Genomic DNA, 19,551 nt, shown 5'->3' with positions numbered 1-19,551 from the left:
TCCATATATTTAAGGCACCGGAGGAGTGAGGAGCACTGGATTCTATTGCTGGCTCTATCCCACACTGGCACGGTATGCCCTTGGGACAGTCACAGCACTTTGTTCCCTAGCTGTAATATGGGGAAAATGGAATTTTCCTACTAGACAGTTGTGTTATTAGACTTAATTCAATCCTATTGGTAAAGCGCTTAGAGAGCCTCTGAGCGAAGGCTCTATAAAAGGGCAAGGTATTAATTTTTACACTTAAAACGTGGAACAAGAGGAGGCAAGGGAAGTGTTTGGCCCGGACTGTTAATGGCCCTGGCACAGGTGTGCAAGGGGAGGGTGTAAGTAACCTTGGCCCCCCCACACTTGGGTCTCCTCATTCCCATGCAGCAACCAGGCACAATTTGAGTCTGTGTTCTCCTAATCCCCACTTCACCCCAAAGGGAAACAGCTTGATGAGCAGAGGGACCGTGCTGCATCCTGCTAAGAGACCGGAAGGAATCATGCTGGCTGGAAGCACTTGCAGCGAGTTGCCCCGGGGATGGTGCAAATCTGGGCCAATGCTTATGTCTAATAGCGGGTGGACATCACAGCACTGGAAGTGACTCATGTTAGTAGAGTTTAAATTATATAAATGATTTGTTTGATGGGCTGAAGTTAAACCCAAATAGTCATGTTAAACTGATACAGAGACACAGTATCTGGAAAACAAAAACAAACCAGCCAATGTCGTCTGCAGGCTTTCCATACTTCGAAAAGCTTTGCTGGATAGCAACCTACCCAGTGCTGATCATAATCAGATGACCATGTTCTCATCTCATCATCCTCGTAGAAAGGTAAACCATCTCGCCTGGCCTGATGGTATTCCTTCCGTAGCTTCTGGATACGCTCTGCATTCCCACCAGCTGGACAGCCACTGGAAAATAAAATGATAAATTACATATGTACAATCCCGACTATCCATATAATGCTGATACCAATGTGATAAACTCTGACCTTCTCACCTGTACTCTGCTCAGTCATTCCTATGAACAATGACAAATGGCTACCGTATTTAAATAAATAATAATAATCATCTGCCACAGAACTATTTACTTTGTCACTCTAAATACGGAATTTTCCCTGAAATTGCATTTGACTGAGGTAAGTAGCATTTAGACCCGGAGCAGTATAAGCTTTCTGGTCTGATATTTCATGAGCTATCAGGGCTAGGAACAAAAAGTTCTATAACATAAAAAAGGCAGGAATCCCATTCTCAGTTACAGAAAGAACTAAGGTTCCAGCCTTGAGAAATGGGGGGGGGGGGGGGGAGTCAAACTATAAAATGGGGACATTATTACATATGGAAGAGTAGCATCTGGTACTTTTAAATGTTTGTAAAATGTATTCGACCCTAACACGGCAAAGACTTACACATATGCTGAACTTTATGCACTGAGAATAGTCGCAATCAAGTCAACGGAGCGACTGACAGCACAGGAGTTCAGCACAGGCATAAGTCTTTGTAGGATTAGGGCTGAATACATTTGACAAACATTTAAAAATGATCAGATACTACTTTCCCATATATAATAATGTCACTATTTTATAGCTTGACTTTTCCCCCCCCTATTTCCCAGGGTTGGAACACTAGAAGCACTGTCTATATACCTATTTTTGAAGCACTAACGCAAGCCCTGCTAGTCCGAGTCTATGGAACTCTAAAATAGTTTTTCTGTAACGTATCATATATGGCAAATGCAGATGACATGGCAGAATAAAGGTTTTATTGGCACTTATTTGAGACGTGTGCCTAATGGCTTTGCAGTAATGTGGTCACCCCAAACTCATACGAACAAAATCTTAATATTGAGGCACATAATCATATATTCGCTTATCCTGCAACCTTAACTCTTCCATTTTGTGTGTACGCAAAACAATAAAGATGCTAATCACATAAGCACATGGACCATGCATAGGTGTGCCAAGGCACAGTGTAAGGAATCTTCACCCTCAGTACATGTTAAAGACTGTATTTGGCACCTTTTCTTTAGCAAACCACAGAGTCAACCCAAATTCACCTGCAGGTTGCAGCAATAAGATTCAACAGGCAAATATAAGCTAAAGATGCTTTTGAAAGAAAAGTTACTCATTTAATAAAGGCAGACTTCAGCAATGTGCCCTATTTTATCCATAACATATAAACAATAAGCATAGCTTTTGAGGGTGAAAAAATCCTGATTTTTCTCTCTAGCAACACATTTAAAGATATTCTTGCTTTTTAAGGCCCAAGTCCCCCTCTTTATATTGGGAGAGAACTCAGAGCTGTGCTAGTGTAACATAAAGCAGTCTCACTCACTCTGGAGTAATGTGAGATGAATATGATGCCTTCTCCAATGCTCATGCAACAGTTCTGAATTTCAACTTGGCTCCTGACAATTATGGGAATATATGAACCACATTCAAACTCACCAGATGAATTCAATCAGTGCTGTGCAAATATCGCATACATAATCTATTAGTTTACCCCAAAGAAACTGAAGCATTGAATTCAGACAGAATGAAGTCATCAGTAATAAAAAAAGGAAACCGATAAGGCAATATTAAAAAAAATCCACAATTTTCCGACATTTGCAGGGAAGATCATATGTTGCCTGTAAACCATTCTCCCATCTGCCTATAAATACATAATTAAAAAATACAGGTTTGATCAGATAGCAGTTCTCAAGTAGGAGAACAGTAGAAGAATACCAATTGAAATGCTTAGAATGCATGTCTGCTTATGCTGAAAAGAAGCCTGACCTTACAGAAGAAATATAAAAACAATATCCCAATCAAAGTCAATTCATATTAAATAAACCCATTAGAAATACTCATTTAGGCTTGTGAGTGCAGAAGACAGAATCATTGCAGGAGCCCAACCTACAATGTGGTGCTCACATCCTGAAAGAGCTAAAAATGACCACAGACTTTGCCACTTACACAATTTAGTGCCTAGCTAATTTCATTGACTTAGCTTCTCACACAATAAGCTCTTCACACATTGAGTCACACAATACACCTGATCACACACATTCACACAAAAAAATTAACACGGCTACGGAGTTGTCACCTGTCAAGAATAGATTTCAAGTGAACCACTCACTCCATACAAAGCCAGAAGACTTTGTGGCAGATTTCAGAATGATTTTCATGAATTTAATGTGATTGACTCAGAAGTGGCTGAGGCTGGCATGAATCACAGAATCATTGAAATGTAGGTCTAAGAAGGAGTTCCCTGCACTGAGGCAGAACCAACTAAGCCCAGGCCATCCCTGACAACCTCTTCTTAAATACCTCCAATGATGGGGCTTCCACAACCTCCCTTGGAAGATTATTCTAGACTTAACTGCTTGAAAGTTTTTCCTAATATCTAACCTAGATCTCCCTTGCCACAGATTAAGCCCATTACTTCTTGTCCTACCTTCAGTGGAAATGGAGAATAATTGATCTCTGTCCTCTTTATAACCATCCTTAACATTTTGAAGACTCTTCTTACCTTCCCCCGCAGTCATCTTTCCTTAAGACTAAACATGCCCAGTTTAAACCTTTCCTCGTAGGTCAGGTTTTCTAAACCTTTTAACATTTTTGTTGGTCTCCTCTGGACTCTCTCCAATTTGCCCACATCTTTTCTGAAGTGTGGTGCCCAAAACTGAACACAGTACTCCAGATGAGGCCTTCCCACGGTCGAGCAGAGCAGGACAATTACCTCCGGTGTCTTACACACACATCCCAGGATGATATTAGCCTTTTTCACAACTGCATCACATTGCTGCCTCTCATTCAATTTCTGATCCACTATAACCCGCAGATCCTTTTCAGCAGTACTACCACCTAGCCGGTTATTCCCCATGTTGCAGTTGTGCATTTGACTTTCCTCTCCTAGTACTTGGGTTATTTGGACTTTTGTTACCCTGGAAGAGTACTGTGACAGTCACCCAGCTGGAGAGTTGAGGAGTCAGTAAACCTTGGCCGCAGCTCTTAGGGGAGGGTGCTAGACAGAGGATCTGCACCCCAAGAGTGTGCCTAGAGCCTCCAAGATAGTGCATGGACTCTGTTCAGATTCCAAAGGCCTAAGACACCTGGGGATTTAGTGGCTGGATCCCCTCACAGCAGTCTGAGTGGCCAAGAGGAGGCGCTCGACTAGATTTGTGTGTCTGCACACTGCAAAATTACAAACAAATGTAGCTGATAAGGACTCAGCTGAATCATTTAAAGACATATACATATCTTTCTAAAAGGCAATGAACATTTGGTTTCCAGTGGGTTTTCTAAATGCATTAATATTGCAAAGCTTTTCTTTTCGGCCACTTACCTCAGGATCTAATTTTCCCCAGTTGACTGGCAGCCTATGAGCAACTTGTGGTTACATTTTTAATTTTTTTTCAACAATTATGAAAAATGAATACTTGCTGAAGCTTTCATTCACAAATGAATAAAATACAAAACGAATCTCATGTTGATTCAAAAGAATGGGCTGAATCTTCCATTCACTACCTATTATAACACAAAACTAATTATATCATAGCTACTGAAAAGAATTTATTGCCTTGAGCATACATATAGAATATAAAGAAACACAATACACCACACTGCAGATTAGTTCTGTTCATCTATGGTACCTCTCATTTAAGAAGTCAAGACCAAAGCATTTCAAAGGATACAATATGGTGCCAGCATTTATCTCCTACACTGAAATGTTACGTTGTTTATCAAAGTGTTTTAGCAACCTCAATAATAGGGGGGAAGAGAAAAAATGGTTGAAAAAAATGACAAAAAGAAAATCCATAGTCAGAACATAATTCTACAATATTTCAACGTCCATCTTTGTCAGCCACCGACAGAAAGAGTGTTTAGGAAGCAACGAGCTTTTGTTATTGACATCTGCACTTGAGTAGATGAATGATATTCCAATAAAAGGCTTGTCAGAAAAATTCTCATTGACAATTCCAGAACCTGCAAGATAATAAAAGTAGTATCTTAAAGGTTCATCGAGACACAACTCAAGTTTTAGGAATATACATCAGGCACTGACAACTAAATCTGGGAAATATATATCTTGAGCGTTTTGAGCTATGGAAATTCCTTGAGCTTGATGGACTCTGCAGCATGGTACCTTGTGTGTATGTAATTACAGACTTCAGCAGTAGAAAAGGGGCCACAGCAGGATGCTTCATTTGGCAACTGTGAAATGCTTGTCAGATCCTGGGAATAGAGTCTGTGGTTCCACCTAATCATTTGAATGGGGATATATTAAGGTGTGTGTGTATAGACAGGCTGATAGACAAGTAGCAGATAGATACCGAGAAGTATACTCTACTCTATATCTAGAAACGTGCACAAATACATCTCAAGCTGCATGCCTACACAGATAATTAGAGAAAAACCAAAGGAGAGAGAACTTCCTTTATAAGTTTAAGTCTACATACTAAAATTTCTGATGAGCATCCTTGAGTCATAATTTGCTCTACAATACCTAAAGAAAAAGTCATAAAAGTTACTCAGCTGCACATACGTTGTCACCTTTCAACTCTGCAGAGCAACATAAAAGCACTACAACCACTTATGTCCAAAAGGTCAAAGACTCCTAAAGCAGCACATGACCATCATCTGTCTGGATGTAAATTGAGCCCTACTGACCTTATAACATCATTGCTGACCCTTTGGCATTAGGAGCTTAGTGGATAGAAGGCAGATAATATTCTTAGGCTCTTGTGGATTAATTTTTTTTTCAAGTTTTCTTTCTTTCCTATTCTCACCAGGGCAATTAGCTGTATAATTAACCTTTTCCTGCTCAAACCAGCTGACAATGTGTTCACAGGAACCTTGAGACTGAAAGATCAGTTTTATCAAAACTGTTTATAAAGCATTTCTCTGTGACTGGACATGAAGCACCTATTTATTGTCCCCTCCTTTCTGGTGACATGCAGCACCTTCTCCTATTTGTGGTGGCAGATGGCCCAGCCACTCAGGCGAGGACCATCTCTTCATTCAGGGGCACATTTTGTCTCCATTCCTGTTCCTTTTACAACCTGTAGCTGGCTATCACTGTGTCACATGAAAATGGGAAGTCAGCCTCCTATTGCCTTAGAAAAACAAAACTGGCATACCAAAGGGTTAACCTCATCATGAGCAGGTATAAAAGAGAGACACATATGTAATTCCAATTAAAACAGGTTATTTGTGATCAAATGGGAGGGAAAGACAATTTTTTAACATTTCTTGTGCATAACAAGCATGTATTCTTTGTGATGGAAAGTGATTGTTTTGTTCTGCTCAGTTTATTATGCCTGTTAGGGGAACGCAATCACCAGATTTTAATTAATAAAAAAAAGGTGGCTTACAGTTCAGTCTAGTTAATGGTAATGCCTGAGTTTCTGGCATGTGAACAGTTTACTTCTGTCTTGTTGATCTGAGATGTGAATGTGTCTCAGAAGGGTTAGGAAGAGACAGATTAGGGACTCAGGTGCTGACTACATCTGAACTCTCCATAAACAATGCACAGTAAAAATAATGAAAAACAGACTTTCCTGCTATTGTCAGTAGCCTCTAGACAATGCAACAGTTTCTGGTTTCTTTGGTAAAGATGATATCAATTATGCGTTTTATCCATCGTGATAAAGTCACATGCTAGGCATAATTGAGGGCCTTCTCTCTGAGGCAATTTCTTTTGGATTTATAAGGCAAAGTACTTAAATTGCCTTTTTTTTGGCACTTTGTATTACAACAGGGTTTTGTTCTTTTATTTTACTGAAGAAAAGCAGCTGGCATATTTGCAATGTATAGGTCACACCAACACAGAGTGCATGTTTTAAACCCTCTCGCCCCATTTACAGCAGCTTTAACAATTCAACAAAGCAAATGCTGAATGTTAAATCATTGCAAGGAAATACAGTTACATTTCTTAATGGCTATCACACCTGTATGTAATTGGCAACTAGGTTTTTTTTATTTGCACACTACTGCTTTTCGGCACTTGAGTTTATTAACCTTTTTTTAAAAAGGCAGAAAAATTAAATAAAACACCTTGAAGACTTCTAGGAAGGGGCCCCCTAGCAGGCCACTTACTACAAAAAACAAAAGCAGGATGGATACTGGGTGACAGTACACTGCAGCATTAATTTCTGAGCTCCCATGTGAAGTATGAGATGGAGGATCTGAGAACTCAATCATAGTGAGCAATGCAATCCACATCCTAAAATATATTTTGCTGAAAACAGCAAACCCAGAGCTGACTTTATCTATTATGTCAAAGAAAGCACCTCGCCAAGTTCTTCACAAGGGACTACATTCTGCTCTGTTACACACATGCAAACCCATGCTACTTGTAGAGCATCAGGAACCAATTCACTGTGTGGATTCTTTCTACAATACCTGGCCTAAGTAGAAAATACTGTACATTTAACATGTCACCAGTGAAGTTCCATACACTTAAAATTACAATTCACTGAGTTTGTAACCCCGCCGAAGAAATAACGTACTCCTCTCTTCTTTAAAAAAAAATTATTTACCCTGCCCAAAATGTCGGGGGTGGGGGAGAGGGAGAAGGGAGGGGAAGATAGATCATATGGTCAAAATGCATCCTCATTATAAAGTGGTTTTTTTAATGGATGATCACTACTGGGATAACATTAATCTAGTATTAGGACTTTTACGGGAAAAAAATACAAATGTAATTTATCTCTTTAACTGTCAGCTGCATTTCTAGAGCTTTAAAGTCTGTAGCTTCCAGGGGCCTTTTGTCTTTCTGGCATGGCAGGAATATCTTGGACAGCTGTAAGAGCTTTGTAAGCTATCTTTCTCAAAATCCATTAGCTAATTCAAGGAACCTAATTAGAGCTGCCATTTTGATGGAGCATACTGAATGCTTAGTACAAACTAGTAACACCATCAATGTTTATTAAAAATCACAAGAACCAAAGCCCTCAGTTCCATATAAATATTATTAATGGACAAATACACAGTACTTATTAAAACACACATGGTGTTAAATATCTATACAAATATACCTACACTAAAACTACACACATGACCAGATGGAAAATATATATAAGGACTATTTTATATAAACTGTTGAAAACTAAAGTTGCCTCCTTTGGCGATATCCGTATGTGCATTAAAGAAAGCAAAGCAGGCTAAGAATTATCTATTTCTCATGTTTTTACTGAGCGGCATGCTGACAATCTGGAAAGAATTTTATGCTTCCCTCAAGAATGTTTCCCAGCTGGAGCCATTTTCTAGCTTCTCTTACATCAGCCACTCCAATCGCCACACTGTGCAGACATTTACACATATTCCAACATTGCACTGGTTAGGGCATCCAAAAATTTAAAAGGAATTTGCACTGTTGAGCTGTAACTGAATTTTGCTGCTGACAGCAACGAAAATGGTAAAGGGAGCCAACAAATAAAGACATCTGGAGTAATGCTCTCCTACGCTTCACTGTATAACAAGCCAAATATAATGAAAGAACAAATCTGGACTATTGAGACAGTAGTGGATATACGGCCCACTCCTAAGAACATCAGAGATCTAATTAGGTTAGGATGTACTCGCATACACCTTGCTGTGTAAATAAAGATGTTATTTGGAAACTTCATGGCCTTGTTTTCAATTCAGAACCCTGACAATCTCAAATACAGAACAGCTGATATTACTTGTTACTCTTTCCAATCTGATGCGCCTCTTCACATACATCTAATTTTGTTTAGATTCTACCTTTATGTACAACCAAACACATGAGAAGAGGAAGTCACATTTTCTATAGAAAGACAATAGATATTCTTAAGCCACCAGTATGTGTAAGGTGAAAAGTGTAAACCTTACCAGGAAGAATATAATACACCTCTACTCCGATATAACGTTGTCCTCGGGAGCCAAAAAATCTTCCTGCATTATATTGAACTTGCTTTGATCCACAGGAGTGCGCAGCCCCGCGCCCCCAGAGCACTGCTTTACTGCATTATATCAGGGTAGAGGTGTATTCTAACTACATTACAAAGAGGAATAGTGTAAATAGCAAATGAAATAGCTTTTAATGTATTTCATTAACTGTCAGTGCAATGTGTGGCAAGATAAAACCATACTACGTAGTATCCAAGCATGCTAGAATAGCCTTTAAGAAACATGGGGCTTCTTATTAGAGATGCATTTACAGGAAATCTTTGGAACATCCCAGGTCTAATATAATGAGCCAAAATTCACTCATCTTAAATATATCACTGAAATGATACAAGAGGGTTTTTAATATAGATGCAACATTGATGTTCAAAATTACACTTAATAAATAAGGTGGGCTTAAGAGAGTTACTTCCTTGGGGAAGCTGCAGGCCAAGGGACTAAAATCTCTATTGAAATACATTAGCTCTGCCATGGGTGGTGCAGCAAGACAAATTCATTTTAGCTGTCAAAATGATATGGTCACATTTTCAAGCTCTGGCTCACATGTATGCAATCTCACAGGTGTGCACATGATAGACAAAGGGCTATGTCTGCAACTGAGGCACAAACAGATTTACACATGTAAGATCTAAACACTGTCTCTTGTGTGCACAAAAGCTAGTGTGCAAAGTTGCACATGCACGTTTTCTAGAAGCATCTTAGTTCACATCAACAAAGACTGACATATCTCAGGGAATAAAATGCACTTTATGGTAAATACTATAATTTAAAAAAGGGCTTGATTGGAACTGCATTTTGGCCAAATATTTCAAACCTGGAGGCCCTAATGTTTGACGTGCACTGAAGGTTTGCAAATTTGGCTTCCACCTTTCCCCCTCATTTATGTATAGAGCACGAAGAAGGCTCTGCCATTCCTGGGCATTCCTGTCTGGGCTACTCCTTTCATGTCCTTTATGTTGTCAAGTCCCAAAAGTTTTCCCTCTCTAAGTACTGTTTGATGGAGGGATTATTTTGGTTGGCCCCTTTTATGTGTTCCTCTACCTGCCCAATGGCACATCTGCCCTGGCAGATGTTCTAGCTTCATTCTTATATATAGTTATTATGACAATGTTAAATTAAACCAGGCAGTCAAAAATGTATAAAGTACAACTGGACCCCACCACAGAGTTTGGCTCTGGATTCAGACCCCATTCCAAATTTCCCCAAAGTTAAAGGTGTTTGCATTGGTATGATGCACTGTAGAGAAAGGAACAAGCAAAACATTCTGGCTTTGAGTTGGAACTTACTCCAAAGCTGCGGTGGGCAACCAGCAGCCCTCAGGCCGCATGCGTCCCATCTGCTGGTGGGCCGCGAGACATTTTGTTAACATTGACCAACTGCAGGCACAGCGGCCCGCAGCTCCCAGTGGCCATGGTTTGCTGTTCCCAGCCAATGGGCGCTGCGGGAAGCGACGGCCAGCATTTCCCTGTATGTTTCAATGGGTCTTCCTCCCCCTTCTACTGAGCTCCGTCCTTAATCCTCTCCTCTTCTCCACTTACATCTGATCACACCGCTTCAGTGACCATGCTTAGGGATATGTCTTCGATATCTATCTTTCCATACATGACTTGTCTTTCTCCCCTCCTTCTTGCACCTTAGCTTGTCTTTCTGACATCTCCTCCTGGATGCCTTGCAGGCTAGGATGCCAGCCTCATACATCCATTTGTTAGCTTCTCCCACCAACTCTTCCCCTTCCCCTAGGCTGGCCTTATACATGAAGCCTTCTCTAGTGTGTGAAGTGACTACCTCTCCGCCATCAAATCCACCTTTGAGACCCATCTCTCCAGAGATACTCATAAAGCAGTCAGTTGGTTAATAATGGATAGATTGTGGGGCAGATGGGGATAGTAGACACATCCTTTATCTTTCTCAACAATTTTAAAATGCTAATGGCTATAATGCATACTTCATTAACAACAACTTCATCAAAATATTAATACTGTCAAGTCAAACACTTAAAAGTTAGAAAACGTTCTTCAAGATCTGAAGAAGAGCTCTGTGTAAAGTTTCTCTCTTTCACCAACAAAAGTTGGTCCAATAAAAGAGAAATTCTCCCCCTCTGCCCTTGTCTCTTGAGTATGCGAAAACTGCCAATTTTCTAAGGCTTATAACTTGGCCAAACTGGGGTGGATTTTCCTGGGCAAAAGGCACATCAGTAAGACTAGACTGACTCCCCTTCCAAATTCCAAGCCCCTATTCCAAAGCATAGAGGCACTACAGTTTACTCAATGAAACAAGATTTTTTAAAATATGGGTAAAACAATACATTTTCCCCTAATCTCATCGTGAAAATAGTGACAGACTGAAAGAGCTCAATCTCTTTAGTTTAACAAAGAGAAGGTTAAGGGGTGACTTGATTACAGTGTATAAGTATCGACATGGACTCTTCAATCTGGCAGAGACAGATATAACAATCCAATAGCTGGAAGTTGAAGCTAGACAAATTTAAACTGAAAATAAGGTGGAAATTTTTGGAAATACCCAATAAGGGTAATTAACCATTGGAACAATTTACCAGGGATCGTGGTGGATTCTCCATCACTTTTGACAATTTTTAAATCAAGACTGGATGCTTTTCTAAAAAGATACATGCTAGGAATTATTTTGGGGAACTTCTATGGCCTGTGGTATAGAGGAGGTCAGACTATATTATGATCACAATGATTCCTTCTGGCCTTGGAATCAGTGAAAACAGATAAACTATTTTAGCTTTCCAAAAAAATTCAGCCTAAGGCAGACACCCAACACGGGAAATCTGAATCTGAATGGTTAAAGTTCAGCAAAGTTATAAGCAAGTGAGAATAGGATCTTATAATGGAAAGTGTCACTACCAGTTCTGCTTATAAGAAGAGTGGAATATATTTGACTGTATGATACTTCTTCCACTCTTCATACGTGAGCTGTCTTCGGAAATTGTATGCTTCTTGGACCAGGAACAGAGTCATCATATGTTTTTGTACAACATCTAGCACCGTGGAGACCCAATTCTGACCTTTCAGCACAACCGCAATATAAATATTACATAACAACAACAAATTGGAGGGCTGGCTAGGTGAGTAGGTACCACTCCTGCATGTGTTCCATATGAAGCTGCAGTCAGCTTAATGAGATAGCTAATTGACGAATGCTACTTCCTTCACTTGTCCATTAGGATAAGTACAGCACATGGATATCTCACCCATCAAAGACAAGAAAATGCATTAATTTTGGACTTCTTAGAGCTGCTAATAAATCTGACACTGTCTGGCAGTTTTCTTCATTTCCTACCATTTGACAGATACTGTGATCACAAGTTACAGAGAATGTATTTTCCTCTGTGAAATTATCATTCCAGTAAAACTAGCCAGAAGGAAACATTATCAAGGTACAGAAGCAGGGTATCATTTTATTTTATTTTTAACTTTAGGAAGCGACTCTGCAAATGTCTGTTGGTGGGAGCACAATATAAATTCATAACCCTGCACTATGCTGTATATATGAATTTATTATAACAAATAAACATACCAGGTGCTTGTTTTTGCAGCAAAGTTAGTATTCCTCTCACAAAGAGCCAGCCTGGTTTTAGACAGACCCCTTACTGTAAATCCTTGTGCTTCTCCCCCCCCCTCTTAAACTGACATTTGTGTGGAATCAAGCAAAATCTTCCTCATAATTTTTCATTACTAATGGCTTCTTTTTGGTATGTGCGTTTGAGAGGAGGGAAGGCAAAGGGCAGGAAAATCAGTTTTAAGTGCTCTGCAAATGATCTTCCTGAATCTGGGCCTCATAAATCCTATCAAATGTTATATTTCATCAATAGGCTGGAAAAGCTTTTTTCTCTGCAATGATGAAGCCCAGCTTTAAAATTTATGGTTTCATTTTAGAAATGGACTATAAAAAGAGGCTGAGTTAGCTGTCCATCAACTGAACCTGAAACTAGCAAGTAAGGTGTGGGCTTTCAAAGTGTTTATATATATAATTGTGTGTATATCTATTTATGTGTGTGCATGCATATACACACACCGTTTTAACAGAAACAGCTCTTAAAAATGCAAAAAGGTTTAATGATGATGATGACAGATTGATGTTGTGTTGTCATAAGAATATCCATACTTGAGTGTAACATTCCTTTTTTCATTATCTGATAAGAATATTATTCTTCCTAAAATCCCTCCATTCAAACTGATAATTCTGCTAAAGGAAATATCACATTAACATGATAAAAAAATTATCTGGCACAGTTTGACAAGCAATGGGTCACTGTGATTTGCCTTATGAATTTATATTTGGAGGGGTTCTAGCTATCTACATCCCAGAGTTGCTTTGTCAATCAGATACCACGATGATGGGGATGATATAAAAATCCAAGTAGAATAGGAAAAAAAAATCTAGATTAATTCTTATGCAGGATTATCATCACACATTACCATGATCTTTGCTGCTCAGATCAATCTGAAATGTAAGTATTGGTGGTGACACAAAGCCTAGCAGTCTCATTGTTTATTATACCATGATGGAAACCTTAGCCTAGGGAACATAGCTGAAGCTGAATAGTGAATGTTAAAGAAGAGTTACGCAGTGTTGAAGTTACATTTATTCCAGGCAAAGAATCAGAAAACAAAGCAATCTCTTCTTCTCTTGCTGCTGAGCTAACACACACAAAATTAAATACTGAAAACTAAATGTGGATAATGTTAAGGGTTACTGGGGACACGCACTCCAAGGTAATTTCTGAAATAAGCACTTAAAACAAGCAGCTGATATTGCTCATTTATGGTCAGTAATGGGATATGCCACCAGTGGCAATGGGCAATCACTTCTCCAGTGTTAGCAGGCAATGTAGCATGTACAGAGCCATATCATCCTCCAGCATTGTGACGTTTCCTTATAGATAGGGCCCTACCAAGTTCATGGTCCATTTTAGTCAATTTCGCAGTCATAGGTTTTTTTTTATAATCGTAAATTTCATGATTTCAGCTATTTAAATCTGAAATTTCACAGTGTTGTAATTGCAGGAGGTCCTGACCCGAAAAAGGAGTAGTGTGTGTGTGTGTGGTTATTGTAGGAGGGTTTATGGTACTGCTACCTTTACTTCTGTGCTCCTGCTGGTGGCGGTGCTGCCTTCAGAACTGAGCAGCTGGAGAGCAGTGGCTGCTGGCCGGGAGCCCAGCTCTGAAGGCAGAGCCATCACCAGTAGCAATGCAGAAGTAAGGATGACATGGTATTACGACCCTTTCTTCTGCACTCTGCCTGCAGAGATGAACCCTCAGTCAGTAGCCAACATTCTCTGGCCACCCAGCTCTGAAGGCAGAAGTGCAGAAGTAAGGGTGGCAATTCCACGACCCCCCTAAAATAACCTTGCAACCCCCCAAGCAACTCCCTTTTGGATCAGGACCCCCAGTTTGAGAAACGCTTGGTCTCCCCTGTGAAATTGGTATAGTATAGGATAAAAGCACACAAAAGCCCAAATTTCATGGCGGCGGGAGACCAGATTTCACAGTCTGTGACATGTTTTTCATGGTTGTGAATTTGGTAGGGCCCTACTTATAGAGATTAATAAATGGTTAAGGGCCATATTGTGCCTCCATTTTACTGTGAAGCAATTGATTGCAGTGGGGTTGCAAGGAGCATACACCAGGGCAGAATGTAGCCCTTAAAGATTTAGACACACTTTGGGTTGGGTTAAGGATGCCATGCTGCCTTATTGTTGGGAATGGCCTTTCTTTTATCATTGCATACAGCCCTCAGTATGAAGTTCTGTATTTACATTGATATTTGTTTCAGTACTAAGTTTCTAGTAAAAGTAACTTGGTATCGGGGAAGGGACTGTCTTTTCATTCTGTTTGCACAGCACCCTGCACAATGGGGTTCAGGTCTACACACAATAAATACACACAATAAATAATAATAATATGAAACACAGTATATTGAAATGCAATAGGTGATACCCTAACATGTAGAAATGAATAATGCTGCAGCCTCTTCCATTTGAATGGGATTTCTTGTTACTGGAAGACATCTTTAAGAGGTCTTAACCAGAAGATTCTCTTGGCATGTCTACTGAATGGTACATTTCTTACTGCAGTGATGGATATTGGCACTGTTTGATAAGCACAGAAGTTGCTGTGAAAATCCAGAGGCTGAAATATAATTATAATTTAAAAAATATTTTCAGATGCCAATAGAGTGATCCAATTTAACATTAATACCCATGCCGTTTCAAAAACAATGTTTAACAGTGTCTGAGGAAGCTACAAAGTTATTAAAGGGCTCTGACGGGGAGGAGTAATAATTCTGGAAGTGCAAGAGAGATACACTCACTTTCTCTCTTTCCCTCATAGTATTTTACATTTGTTTCTGTTCCAAGTTTTCACTTTAATCATGTAATTCAGGTCTTCCAGATGGCTCATGCAATTTTCAATACCTGAATTAACTTCTCTTTCGGCTAAACTCCCTGTCTGTCAATGACAAGAAGTGCACCATACACATTTTCTCAATCATTTCATTCCTCTTTCTTCTTAATTTCTCTCCGGTTTTCTATCTTTGCACCTGTTTTTCTACAATTTCTCTCAAACTTCACTGCCCCTCTTCCATTCTCTTCCTTCACACTCATTCTCTCCAGCCTTATCTTCTCTTTTCTCCTCTGGCTCTATTCGGTTTGATCAACTAAAACTAGCCCTTGTTTATGCTGGGAAATGTATAGTTGAAGGGTAATAAGATATACAGAACCTTTCCCCTCTTGGACACGAGTTTGAATCTGGCTTTGATCAATTGTGACCAAAATTCATTACCATCAGATCAGGGCCGGCTCCAGAGCCCAGCGGGGCAAGCACCCGCCTGGGGCGGCCCTTTCCCGGGGGGGGCGGCAGGCTGGGCCGGCGGACCTGCCGCAGTCATGCCTGTGGGAGGTCCACCGGAGCCCCGGGAGCAGCGGACCTGCCGCAGGCATGACTGCGGAGGGGACGCTCGGCCGGCGGCTCCAGTGGACCTCCCGCAGGCATGACTGCGGACGGTTCGCTGGTCCCGCGGCTCGGCTGGACCTCCCGCAGGCATGCCTGCGGCAGCTCAACCGGAGCCGCCGGACCTGCGAACCGCCCGCAGCTGCGGGAGGTCCAGCCGAGCCGCGCAACCAGCGGACCCTCCGCAGTCATGCCCACGGGAGGTCCGCTGCTCCCGCGGCTCGGGGGCGCCTCCCGGGCATGACTGCTTGGGGCGGCCAAATTTGTAGAGCCGCCCCTGCATCAGATGGTTTTTCAGTGTCATTTATGTGAAATGCATTGTGGGTCTTACTCCAGTTTCTAATGGATAGCATACTTGCCTACCCACAGGCTTTTGGCAATTTCTCTGGCCTGTGAAACTGCCTACAAAATCTTAGGATTTTCAGTAGTACAAAACATAAGAGAGACTATTATTATTTGTACTGCAGTTGCGCCTAAGAGCCCCAGTCATGGACAAAGCCCCATTGTGGCATGTGCTATACAAACACAGAACAAAAAAGGCAGTCCCTGCCTCAAAGAGTTTACAATCTAAGTATGACATAGGAAGCATCCAACAGCAGATGTGGGAGTAGACACATCCAACAGGCAGATGGGCAGGGGGGCGGACACAAGGTAGCAGTATGTGTGACAGTGATGCTGAATATATTAGAAAAGAAAGAGATGTGTCTTGCCTAGGCAGGCTGCAAAGAAGACAGTTCATGAGCCTGAGACCCCTGCTGTCTGGATTCTTTTAAAAGTCTACTGTATATTATTTGCCTGATTTTTTTTTTAAATGACTTGATATATTTTCTTGGCAAACTGGAAAAAGCAACTTTGGTGGAAGGGAAGTGTGTAAGGGTCAGCCAAGAGTAAAGTCTCGGGCATTTCAGTTTCCCAGTGTAGGTAGTAATGATGGACAGATGCCCATATCACAACTGGCAATCTCAGCAGAAAAATCAAGGACCAAATAAGCATACAAATGGATCAGAGCTTCCAACCCCATAGTATCACCCATCAAGGATGTTCCTGCAGGGCTGGTATGATGCACTTTGGCAGATTGGATTGAGGGAATTTGCACTGCTGACCGTACTGTATCTGTACAGTGGACAGAGAATGTGATTTAGTGCTGTCTATCCAGCATCCTTCAGAAGCACTAATTGTAGGGAAGAAATAAAGCTCGGTCATTAAAAAAACTGTACATCCAGATTGAAAAAAAAATTGATATCAAGTTTCCATCTGATGCATTTTGTAATGACCAGTGGTTCTAAACCCCAAAGGAGGTAGATTATTACTGTCTAAAGCACAATCACCTTAAAATTTCTCATTTCCCTTGAAACTCATTTGTCGATAATCAAATGGATTTCTGATCTTATTAATATGCAAAATTACCCTTTCTTTTCTTTCCATCTGATACACTGCTCCCTATGGAATAGTCATTAAGGCTGTTCCATGAATTAGCTCCATTTACAGGCAAAAGCAAGAACTGAGATACACCCTCACCATCTTACCCCTCTCCAATGGAGAGCCTGTGACATATTGAATATACAATTCTTGAATATACCCTGTATCTTCTGGCATGCAGTCTGGAATTCAGAATCTGAGCTTGGTCCTGGGTTTCCTGTTTGGCTGCAAAATGTGCTTTCCCTAATCCCTCAGGCTGCTTTGCACTGTCAGTTTTGTTTTCTATTCCAGATTTCTGCCGTATCTTTTTTATTAATATAGGAAACAAAACAAAACAACTGACATGAAGGAGACATGAATTCACACCCATAAAGAAAACATAGGACTATATGTCCATATTTGCATTGCAATAGTGTGACCACCTGTAAAATATTGACCTGATCCTGTGCCCACTAAATGGCAAAGGTTCCATTGACATCAGGCCCTATGAGAATCGTGCCAATTACAAGTTTACCACTATGAACAGAACATTACAAAATAGTTCAGTACTGCCCATGGTAGTCATGGAGACAATGATAAAGTGCCTATGGCTCACTCATCACACTAACTAAATCCTCCACCCTTAAATCCTAGGGCAGAATCAGTCAATTCTTTGTCCTTCAGAGAAAAATAAAATAAATGGTGCTATATTACTGCAGTTCAGCTGAGCATTCCAACAACATATACTCATGTGGGTGCAATCTGGACCCGTGGGCAAATTTCCTTTAAGAAAACAGATCATATTCCAGTGCTTTGCAAGTGGTATAAAAATAGAATCCTTGCAGAATGGTATTTCAACTTTTCATTTAATTAAAAGGGAAATAATATCCCAAAGAATGTATAAGCTTACTCAGGTATTTCATAGCTGTGATGTTCCAGAGGATGGTGGTCTGCATCAGAACAGCAGGTTTGAAACTAGCTTCCTAGAGTTCTTATCTGCATCTCTTCGTTGCTTCTTGGCAGGAATATATGCTTGGATAGTAGATTTTATAATTCAGATATGCGCTCAATGTGCTTTCTTAGGAATTCTTAAAAATCTGTAACAAGATTATGGGTGACATACTGGTCCTGTGGAAGTCAATGACAATGACAGAGTAGCTGAGCTCTCACTGCATTGCTAGCTGGAGCATCAGCAGACGGGTCAGTAGCTCGAGTTGAAAGCACCACTTGTGCTAGAGATTTTTGTGCGGGTACAGGAGTCGGGTTAAGGGCAACACTTGAGATATACTTCAAGCTAACACTGCAGTGAAGACAAGCCCTGAGATTCATAACGAACTGTGTGTCTGGAATAGAACAAACCCAGTTCAACTCTTCCCTTGTTTCTTATGCTGTCAGTCATTTTCCAAAAGATCAGCAACAAGTTATCTCAGTCTGCTATTGCAGGAAAGCTTACATAAAGAGATGAATTTCATAGCATGCTTAATATGCAGACTCATCCTGATCTCCAGTTGTGGGTACTTCCATAGCCAAGGAGGGCCTTTTGTCTAGAATGCTCTTGGATAACTTGCTTGGAGATTGTCATCTTGTTTAATCATAGCCGCTATGAAGGTGCACACAGAGGGACAGAGACACGCACACAGGTGGTCTCTGAGCCAGCATGGACGTAGCCCATCAAAGGATTTAAAAATCAGGACTGACACATTGAAAAAGATCCAGAAATGTACGGATAGCCAGTGTAAGATACAGTGTACCAGTCATATGTGCTTCCTTCACTTGGCTGTTGTCTAAAGCCCGTGATACACCACAACAATCCCTCAAATCCAGATTAATGCTGTGCACAGACTACACTCTTACTCCTATGAAACTGAGCATTTTCACCTAGACTATGGATTGTCTCAGAGATCAGTTTAGAGGAGGCAAAGCCCATATATGATGGATTGGAACCAGGGGCGGCTCCAGGCCCCAGCACGCCAAGCGCGTGCTTGGGGCGGCATGCCACGGGGGGCGCTATGCCGGCTGCAGGGAGGGCAGCAGGCGGCTCCGGTGGACTTCCCGCAGGCGTGCCTGTGGAAGGTCCACCAAAGCCGTGTCCGCAGGCACGCCTCCGGGAGGTCCATTGGAGCTGCCTGCCGCCCTCCCAGCGGCCGGCATAGCGCCCCCCGCAGCGTGCCGCCGTGCTTGGGGCGGCGAAATGTCTAGAGCCGCCCCTGATTGGAACAGAAGTCAGGAGACAGAAAAATTATATTTACCTACCTCAAAAGGGAGTTGAGTG

At 41.0% G+C, this 19,551-nt stretch overlaps 1 protein-coding gene across 12 annotated transcripts in view; it reads right to left on the bottom strand.

Moving 5' to 3' along the window:
- PARD3B (par-3 family cell polarity regulator beta) overlaps positions 1-19,551 on the bottom strand; it is a 665,445-nt gene that overhangs the window by 68,235 nt on the left and 577,659 nt on the right. For 11 of the 12 annotated variants that reach the window (XM_045032213.1, XM_045032216.1, XM_045032214.1 and 8 more), the window contains one exon: positions 766-901. In XM_045032213.1, coding sequence (XP_044888148.1) covers positions 766-901 — 136 coding nt within the window. Of the gene's footprint in view, positions 1-765; positions 902-4,678; positions 4,960-19,551 lie in introns of those variants that run through there. The other variant, XM_045032224.1, reaches the window with a different exon arrangement.

Source organism: Mauremys mutica, chromosome 10, assembly GCF_020497125.1.
Source record: "Mauremys mutica isolate MM-2020 ecotype Southern chromosome 10, ASM2049712v1, whole genome shotgun sequence".
In the NCBI taxonomy this organism is placed as follows: domain Eukaryota; kingdom Metazoa; phylum Chordata; order Testudines; family Geoemydidae; genus Mauremys; species Mauremys mutica.
The sequence above is the reverse complement of the archived record's forward strand: the minus strand, read 5'-3'. Positions and strand labels throughout refer to the sequence as shown.